Below are 10774 nucleotides of genomic sequence, written 5' to 3'. Positions count from 1 at the left end.
TTTAAGTTTGTATCTTTTTATCTTAAATATTTTTCAAATTAGAAGAAAAATATTTTATATTTATATATTTTTTATCCTAAATGTTAAGAGATAGATTTTAGATTAGACATAAATAGTAGTATGATAATAGTCCGACAAAGTGTAACAATATGTTTAACAAATAATAAATATTTGTAGGATATTTTTAAATGACTCTCCTACTATTGTGAACTTTAAATTTAACTTAATCCTACAAAATCGACTTGTAAAATGTGGTTTGTGCTAATTTATATACAACAAATTTGTCTTATTTTGTCGATGTGGAATCTCCAACATTAAATGCATAAATATGGATTACACTATCAAATATGAGACTCATGTCATATAATATATATAATTAGTAATTTAATTTTTGTATTTAGGTCTATGATTCACTTTCATCCCTATATTTCTTTATCCACTCAATTGACTCTCAATATTTTTTAAATAAAGTCAAGTTGTTCATTAGTATTAAATTGGTGTTAATGATGTTTGAAAGGTGACATGTGTTTGAATTTGAAATGTGTCATGTCAAACTCTTTGAAAAGTATCACGTGTCAAAATCTAGAAATGTGTCACGTATCAAACTAGAGAAGTCCTAAAGCAAAATATAACCCAAATTTTGACACATAATACTATTCAAACGATGTTAATATCAATTTATAATCTTTCATTACACTAATCAACATTCATGATGCACAATCTTTTTAAAAACTATAAAATTAGTAATACTAGTAAAGGTATAAAAGGTAGAAAAAAACTATACACACAAAAATAACCATTACAAAACACAATCTCTTAATTATTATATATTGGTAATATATAAGGATTTTAATTTAATATATTGTAATCTTTCCTTTTTAGCATAATATATAATATAATAAATTTGGATTAATTCATTTAAGAAATTGTTTTTGAAAGTTATGTTTATTAATATCAATGATAGAATGTTTAACTGTTTAGAAGTATTAGATAAGTAGTGTTTTAAAAGTTTTGATGATAACTAATATAAATATCTAATACATATGTATCTTAATAATTAGAATACCTATATTTCTTGAGTTGAGTTGGGTTTAAATCATACTCAGTTGAATATGATATATGTTGTGTTTACTTGAATCAAATCCATGTTAAGTTGGGTTGAGTTAGATCCACATCAAATTGAGTTATGTTAGGCCACATCAGGTCAAGTCAAGTTGGGTCATGGTAAGTCAAGTCAAGTCAGCCTATGTTGAATTGTGTTGGGTTGGGTCCACATTAAGTTTGGTAGAATTGAGCTCGTGTCACGTATAATAGTTAGACTCATGTTGGGTCGAGCGGACTTAGGTTCACTTCAAACTAAGTCAAGATAGGCTCATGCTTAGTCAAGTCAAATTCGACCCACCTTGGGTTAAGTCGAATGGGGTTGATAATTAGATAAAGTAAAGTCGAGCAAAAATTGAGCTGAATTAAGTCTGGTCTATGTCGGCTTAAGTTGAGTTCGGTCCTTGTTAAGCCGAATTGAGTGCAACTCATATAAATCTATTTGATCATGTATCACATTGATTCAAGTTGTGACGAATCCATATTAGATCGAGTCATGTCAAACTCGTGTTGGATTAAGTAGAACGAAACCTACAACAAGTTGAGTCAAGTCAAACTCGCTTCAAACTAGGTTTGGACCAAGCTAGATCAAGTTGAGACAAGGTTAACCATAAATAAACTTATATCGATAATATGATATCAAACTCACGTAAAATTAAATTGGATTAAGTAAATTGAATCGACCGACAAATTAAATTATATCTTAAACTTTCAATTAAATTGAAATGATAAAAATCAATCAAATATTAATTTAAAGTATACATAAATCAATTTACGATTTTAAATATTTTAAAAACACATGTACTTTAAAAAAATTTAAAAAAAAACACTTATTTTATATTGAGGGTTTGAGAATTAAAGTTCTCCAAACCATGAGTTAATAAAAAAAGGACTACAAGTATATTAAAATACGCAACCACATTGGTTAAATTCACATCTCAACGTCAAATTCATAGTGGCATAAAATATCAATTCGTTCTTGCTTACGTTTTCCTAGCTAGGTTCGATAAGGAAGAATCCCAATCACCATTGTTCAAGAGACAAGATGAATATTCCACCAACAGTATATAAATAACTCGCTTCTTCATTTTTTATTTTCCAACTAAAGCAGAAACACTATATGTTCTCCATCAAACAATCTCATATCTACAATCTTTCTGAATATATAATAAATATTACTCCTAGACATAAATCTTTAAAGAAACATGTATCTCAACTAATATGTCAACTTAATTTATTTAAACATAGTTGATTTATATTTTTATTATAATAATTATCAACATCCAATTTAGTTCGAATAAATAAATTTAATTTAAAAAATATATAATATAAAATATAAAATATACAAAATATTTTATATTAATGGTAGAAAAAAAAGAGAAAGGACGAAATATTCTTTTAAATTTTTGAACTTTAATTTTAGCATAAAGAAAAGAATAAATTTGTTTTTAATCTCAGGAGCCATTAGCTTAAAATTTTATATATATATATATATATTCACCTCACTCTTAATACCATCTTCATGTTTTAAACGTATTAGTCCTAACAACTAAATAATTATTTTTTTTCAATCATTTTAAAAATACCAAAAAAAACTACAAAATTTTCAAAAATTAAAAACACCAACATTTTCAAACAGAAAATCCTTTTAAATAATTACGTAACCACGATTTCTCATTATGTAGAAATAAAGTCGATCCTTGTTGAATGCATAAAAAAAAATGTTTCTTATAGTGTTATTTTTGAGAAAAGTTAAACATTTCGAAAATCACGTCAATTTTGTAAAATTAATTAAAGGTAATGCTCTTAGATGGACGTAGTACGGTGTTAATATCTTTTCTACGCATAATCGATTCCTGAACACAAAATCTAGTTTTCATAGATCATGTCTTATTTTATGGTTTTTCATAGTTTTTCCAAAAATAAATTATGGTGGCGTCTTCAAAACCTTTTTTCTTAACCCATTTTTTTTTCCGGTTCATCGTCCTGTCGCAATCCCGTTGCTATAATAATTTTTATTTATTTAATATAAAGACATATACAAACCTTAATTATTAATGTAACCACGTGTTAATATACACTATTACAAAAACGAGTTTTGACATTCGATATTTTTGACCTTTCACATTGGCCCAAATTCTAATGTCATAGTAGGAGACGTTAATTTAAGATCGGAAGAAAAAAGAAATGTTGATTAACGTTGTAAATTAGGGATATCCAACATCCACTACCGTTGAGTGTAATTTCTGGGTTTGTGAAAAAGGGTCAAATTTACGTTTGAATTTACCTTCCCTGACGTGAATTAATGTTGGTTAATGCATTAACAAATGTTTATCTTATGGTTTTTTTAATAAATCATTTGTTTTACTGTTTTGCCAACTCTAAAAAAGTAGAAAAACACCAGTTTGACATTTCATATACCGAAAACTCTTTTTCAACTTTGTATGAACTAATATCAAAAGTATAAACTAAAGCTATCTTAAGAAAAACTAAAAATTAAAGCTATCAAAACTTGAGGTATTAAAACTAAACTAATGTATTTCATAACTTCATCGCTCTAAAAGATACACTGCTCACTCCTATCATATCTTTTTCATTGTAGCTTATCTTATTAGTGATAGAATGTTGAAGCGCTGCAAAAATAATACAACTTATATTATGTTTGTATTCTAATGTTTAAAGTTGAATTCCATTTGTAGTATGTGAAAGATACGTCATTACCTTAGTCTAATCATCTCTAATTCTTGCTCGAATGATGATCTTGATCCAAGACATGACATAGTAGTCGCATGCCTATGAATCTGACTACTTGTTACACTAAACATGACAAAGAAAATAGTAAAATATGAAGGTCTAAAGTTCGCATAAGAAAATTAATAACTTCTAACCTTTGAATACAGTATTTAAATTTGTTCTGCTCTGAGCCTACCCACAATTCTAATTAAATTTGAAACATTTGAAACATAAGTTAATATATTAATATCATAATGAAGTGATATGGAATAATGTAACAAGGATTTTAAGTCAGGTTTCATATTTCTATGTAGGGAATAAAATCATACAATTGTGCAAAAATGACGTGGTACAATCACCATCAGTTGCCAATAGACCCAATCACGAATCACAAATAATGAGTTGATTAATTAGGTAAACCTTTATAAAATTATACAATGAGTAACATATACCTATAAATGTATGACATGATGTACATCTTTCTTTTGAACTCACCCATCCATGTTTGCAAATATGATTGCTTGAATTCAATTGTGTTTCAAGAAGGTTGAATGGTTTGAGGTTCAAAAAATTCATACATGGATGCCAGACCTTGGTCCATAATGACGGTGTCCATGACAAGAAAGTTAAGTATATCTATGAAAAAGTAACAATTTGAATATTTAAACAGGAAAGACAATGAAAAATCTTATATGAACCATGATTGTAGGATTGAAATATTTAACATCCTTTCTCCACCAATGACCTCTAGTGCATTATTTAGAGTAATATATAATGGCACATGACACTAAAGGTCAAATACTCTTAAATCTCATTCCAGCTCTACCGGTCCTTTATTCAACCTGTATAATTTTGTCATTACCTTTGGTAAAGGATCATCCTCTGCTTCTGTCATGTCATGATCTTCATGGATCATAGGTTCACGCATGGGTTGTTTCTCAGGATGAGAAAACTAAAATAAACATTTTAAAAGTTATGAATAATTTATTTTTAACTTTGATACAATCATCCTCTTCCATGTCATGGTCTTCATGGATCATAGGTTCACGTATGGGTTGTTTCTCAGACGAGAAAACTAAAATAAACATTTTAAAAGTTATGAATAATTTATTTTTAACTTTGACACAAAAATACTAAGAATAACAATATAATACTTATGGTGGGCCACAATATGGCATAATCAAAGCTTTAGACCAAACTATAAATGTACCTAAGGCCTCCCCTACAAATTGGATTTCAGAAGTTGGCATAGGCACTTGAGCATGGGGGCTCGGGCTACATCAATTGTCATACGTGTGTAGTAGAGTAATAGAGGAGCACCATGAATAGTTTGCCCTCTGGAAGTTGTCATCCTATGACCACTACGTGCGGGGGATCTTCATCTACCAATAACTCGTACTGACAAGTGTAGTTAATTTGATCTACGATAGAGCATGATCATTTTGTGCTCATATGACGTCCTGTTGAATCTTCAGTGGAGAGATTGTCGCTCTGCTGGGTAATGCCCTGAAGTCTTTCTTCAAATGCTCTTTGTATTTCTTGTTATTATTGGAGATGTTCCATGAAGCGCTGCTCCACAACAATCATGCGTTGGTTTCATTTGGAGCTTCAACTTCCTCAACACCTCCTAACTTAAGGATTTTGTACTTCTTTGTGTAAACCTAAAGTAGTCTTTCAATCCAGCAACTCCAAATTAGGGAAATCATTTATGGTGCAAACCAACATTGGACGCAAACGGAAAGTTTCTTAAGAGTATGAATCCAAGACCTTAACGCCCTCTTCCCACAATATTTTCAAATCATTAATTAACGGTTTCAGATACACATTAATGTCATTTCCAGGTTGTTTGGGACCTGATATCATCATAGACAACATCATATATTTTCTCTTCATGCATAACAAAGGAGATAAATTATAAATCAACAACAAAACTAGCCGTGAACTATGTTTTCCACTTAAGTTCCCATAAGGATTCATACTATCGGTAGCAAGTGGAAGTCTTAAGTTTATTGGCTTTGCACCAAATTTTGGAAATGTTTCATCTATCTTCTTCCATTGTGGGGAATAAGTTGGGTGTTGAAGAAGATTAACACACATTTCATCAACATGCTGTTTAAGGTTCTTCACATCTTCTTTAGTGGAAAACAATCGTTTCAACCTATATATTATAGGAAAGTACCGCATCATCTTAGCAAGTGGACCATCACTGTCTTCATCACCATTATTTCCATCAACATTCTTCTTAGACTGTGGTAAACCACATATTCGGCAAACCTTCAATAAACCATATTCATCTTTATACAATACACAATCATTGGGGGCATGCATGTATCTTATAGTATTTCAAGCCCATTGGACATAGATTTTTATTCACCTCTTAATTACAGATAGGTAACATGTTATTTTTTGGTAGCATCTTTTTAAAAACTCCAACAATTATGTGAAACTTTTATCGATCCATCCATTCCTTGCTTTTAAACTAAATAATTTCAAAGTTGTCGATAGGCATGTAAAGTTGAAGCATTTTGAATACAACTCTTCCTTTGAATCGTTCTTAAGATAATCATATAAATGTGCTCTTCCAAAATTTTATTCACCAACATCGCATACCATGTCCTCTAAATGATCAGTCATTCATTTGTCCACATAATTTGTTCCTCTTGACATTGTAGGCCTTTGTAGTACTTTTCCATGCTAAGTCCAAACTGTATAACTTCTCATTATACCATAAATAAATATATGATCACCCATGTTGCCCAAGTTTTGACATATTTGATTAAGACAACAAACACAAAGATAAAAATATGTTTCGTTCACAAAGTTTCTCTGTTCTTAAACATATTGTAAGAACTCGAAAACTCCTTTTTCATACTCTTGATTGATACGATGTTCATTCATCCACTTTCAATACGTATTATTTTTAGAAAGTGAATAAAAAATAATTTGACATATAAACGATAAGTGATTATATTTATTGATATTATTTAATATCATCTTAATATTATTTGTTTGGTTAAAATTCTCGGATGATCCTCGTATTTGTACTTAAATCTCAATTCAGTCATCAAGTTTTAAGTAAATTCAATTTGGTCCTTATTTTTTAAAATATGCAATTTGATTATTTCCGTTAATACAAAACTAACGATGTTAACTCAATGCCACATGTTAGTCTGTGTTCTTTTTTTTAAATTCTCTTCTATTTTTTTTAGAATTGCCATTTGTCAAATGAGAATCATGTCATGTGATAGAGACAATGTGACATGACAGAGACAATGTAATGTGACAATGACAGTAACACATCATGTGAAAAATCTGAATTTAGTCATTTTATTTGTATATGATCTCATTTTAACCCTAATATTTTTTAATTGGACCAATTTCATCCCTCTCCAAATTAAAACCAAATTTATCTTCTATATAGATCTATAATGATATAATAATTTAGAATAAATATATTTAAAATTTAAATAAAATTGATTGTAAAATATTAATTTAAATAAACTTAATCTAATTAAAAATATTTTTAACAGTATTAAATATATTTAAATTTATATTTTACATTGAACTTTATTTATACAGGTTGGGTTAACCTGTTTTGTCACCTCTAATAAATGTTATAATTATTATAATGTTATTTTTAATAAAACTTAAATTTTTATTAATATTTTTAATAAGGTTAAGTTTATTTAAATTAATATTTTACATTGAATTTTATTTAAATTTTGTTTTTAAATTTTAAATATATTTATTTTAGTTTGTTATACAATTTTTTTAAAATTTTATATTTGAATTTATAGTACTATTATTTTTAAACCAACTCTAAGTATAGAAATTATTAATATATAAATATTTGAAACAAAATTTAAATAAACTTCAATGTATAATATAAATTTAATATTATAAAAATTATTTAATAAAAATATCAATTTTTAATGAAGATATCATTATACATCTATATAAAAGTTAAGTTTGGTTTTAATTTGGAAAGGGATACAATTGCTCCAATTTAGAAAAAACATTAGAACTAAAATGAAATCAAATACAAATAAAATTATTAAATTAAGATTTTTCACATGAAAAGTGTCATTGTCTGTCACGTCACACTGTCTCTGTCACATGGTAAATTTTTTTTTAAATAAAAAAATAAAAAAATTTAAAAAATATTAAAAAATAGAAATCACAAACTGACACGTGACATTGAGTTGACATTGTCAGTTTACTAACGAAAATGACCAATTTATATCATTTTTTAAAAAATGAGGACCCAATTGAGACAACTTAAAACTTTGATAACCGAATTGAGATTTTTATACAAATGTGAGGACCATCCGAAAATTTTAACTTTTTTTCTTTACACATAAATCATAGGGTTCAAAAACCTTATAAATACACATAGTATTTCACCAAAATATACACAATTCACTCATACTCTTTGTTTTATTTAAAAGATTCAAATTTTCTTACTAACTTGAGTATTAGAAAGTCTTTTATATGTAAATCTTTTAGTCCGTGCATGTTTATTATGAATCATGATATCATCAAGATTTTGGCATCTATCCAAAAACATATTCTAAACTCCAAATAAGAACAATATATAAATAACTGTGAAACTTATATTATAAATTTGTTTTATTAAATTGAATTAAACTTAAAATTATTAAATTAATAATTAAAATACATAAATAAGTACAAATAAATTTGATCGTATTACAAACTAATTTTATAAAATTGAATTATATTTAAAATTGATTTTTTTACGTATTCAAATACATCAAATTAGATTTAGAATTTAATTCTTTAGCGTATTGGAATAAATTGGAACACTAAACTAACTGAAACGGTATTAAAATTAAGATATGGTTTATAAAAAAGATATACGTAATTATCTCACCAGATTCAGTGATGATGTTCCTTATTATATCATAAAACTGTCACAATTTCCAAAGGGCATCAGTTTCAATTTTATTATTACTTTTTGAGAATCAAAGTGCCGCGACGCTAATTAGAACACAGTATAGCCGTTGCTTTTGTATTTTCAATTTTCCAATTTCTTTAATTGGGGGCTAATAACGTCAGCCAATGCCAAAAGTTTACAACAAACCTAATTGATAATATTTTATGCAAGTAGATGGATACCACGCTTTAATAAGAACATTAGATAATGAGTTAGACATGCATATGATATAAAATGTGTTGGGTCTCTAAAATAATATCATAAATGATTATAAAGACTTGTAGAATTTAACTAGGGAACTTAATTGTGGAACTTTTTACACATTTAAAGACTAAAATAAATATTTTATACTTTTAGAAATTTAATTGGTCATTTACCCCGAAAAATATATAAAACATTTGACTATATATATAAGTGACAGAAAAGAAATAATATAACGAAAGTGTGGTACATATATAAATTCTTAGTGAGGAAAAAGGTATATGAACATTTAAAAGTCTTTATTAGGAGAAATAAGTGCAATTGGGTTCACATTTGGATAATGTTACCAAAATGGAATACATTTCATGGTTGAGAATGGGAGGGTTTGTTGAAGGAGTTCTTTCTTGCCGTTGCTAAAACTGTCTTGTCAGCTACTATGAAATATGCCGCTGCCGTCGCTAAAGAAAAAAATAACGGTTAAAATAATTTTCAGTTTGTAAAATATTGGGATTCGGTTGACAAATTAGAAGATTTGAAAGAAATCAGCAATGAATATTTTTTTGAAAAAAATTAATATATTATTTTTAGTAAGAAAAAACGGTGGTGGTTGTGATTATGATAAACGAAACCTGTGGAGATTATGAGAGCTTGAGCTGTGTGATTGAGATTGGCTTTTGCCCAAGGCAGCATCCTCACACTAGCCAACTGCATAATATCATCATAATTGTTGCATTCCAATTTAAGATGTGAATATATAAATAAAAGAATAAAAAATATTAAAATTTATAAAATAATTAATATTTAATTAAAGCTATATGTGAGTGAAAGGGAATAGTTACAGTTGGAATGGCGGTGGCAACACATGCAACAACTGCTGCCTTTGCTCCGGCTAACACACTCTCTGTTTAGATATTAATAGTAAAGTTTAAATTTGAATTAATAGTAAAGAAGAAGCAAAGACGTGAGAAGTACCATCAGAACATCGCTCGGCGAAGGTAGGTCTGACGAGAGGAGAATTTCCTTTGGCCATATCGAAAGAGTGAAAGAAGAAAGGAATTAGTAAGTTTTGGTGAGGAGAAAGGTTAAATGCTTATATAGGAATTAGTGAGAATTCAATCTTTGTGAGTTCATGGTTTCATAACAATCCAATGTCTTTAGACCATTGTTTTCACACCACTTCATTTTTATCACACATTCATTTTTACACCTCTTTCATTTTATGAGATACCAAAAACAAGCTTTTCTTTTCTCTCTCAAAAGTACCTTCTTAGTTTTTTTTTTATCCTCTTTATATTATAAATTTTTGTACATCACACTATGAATAACTCTTTAAGAATCTTAATTTATAATCTTATTTTATATTTTTTGTCAATTTTTTTTACACAAAATGGAAAGTAATGAAAAATTTGGAGGTGTAAAAAAAACAATGAAGTGCAGGAAGAAGCTCCATTCAGGTATAGCCATAATATGTTCGATACAGAGATGAAAGCCCACCTCATAAAAATGTATCTTGGCCCACCTCAAAATCCATGATCAAAATAAATTAACGGGGTAGGCACGTGTTCAATGAAATAATTGTGTCTATTTTCTAAAATTAATTTTTTTTAATTTAAAAAAAGGTATATTTCGTTTTTATATTTATTTGTCTAAGTTTTTATTTCAAAAATAGTTTTTTATTTTTATTTTAACAGGTAGATTTTATATGTATATTAAGTAAATGTGTATTTCAATTTTTTTTTATTTTAAAAATACTTATTTTTAAGATTAAACCATTTGGCTGAATGT

General features: G+C 27.8%; 1 protein-coding gene across 1 annotated transcript; it reads right to left on the bottom strand.

The window, feature by feature from the left end:
- Positions 1-9267: 9267 nt before the first annotated feature.
- LOC124848181 (early nodulin-93-like) lies at positions 9268-10170 on the bottom strand. Its single transcript, XM_047325826.2, has 4 exons — positions 9962-10170; positions 9829-9890; positions 9619-9694; positions 9268-9447 (listed from the first exon to the last, which is right to left on the bottom strand). Exons 1-4 carry the CDS (start codon positions 10017-10019, stop codon positions 9353-9355), a joined length of 291 nt encoding a protein of 96 aa, XP_047181782.1. The 5' UTR covers positions 10020-10170; the 3' UTR covers positions 9268-9352.
- Positions 10171-10774: the final 604 nt, after the last annotated feature.

Source organism: Vigna umbellata, chromosome 2 (assembly GCF_029865625.1).
Source record: "Vigna umbellata cultivar VRB3 chromosome 2, Vumbellata_1.0, whole genome shotgun sequence".
NCBI lineage: Eukaryota > Viridiplantae > Streptophyta > Magnoliopsida > Fabales > Fabaceae > Vigna > Vigna umbellata.
Note: the sequence above shows the minus strand (reverse complement) of the source record. Positions and strands in the feature narration are given on the sequence as shown.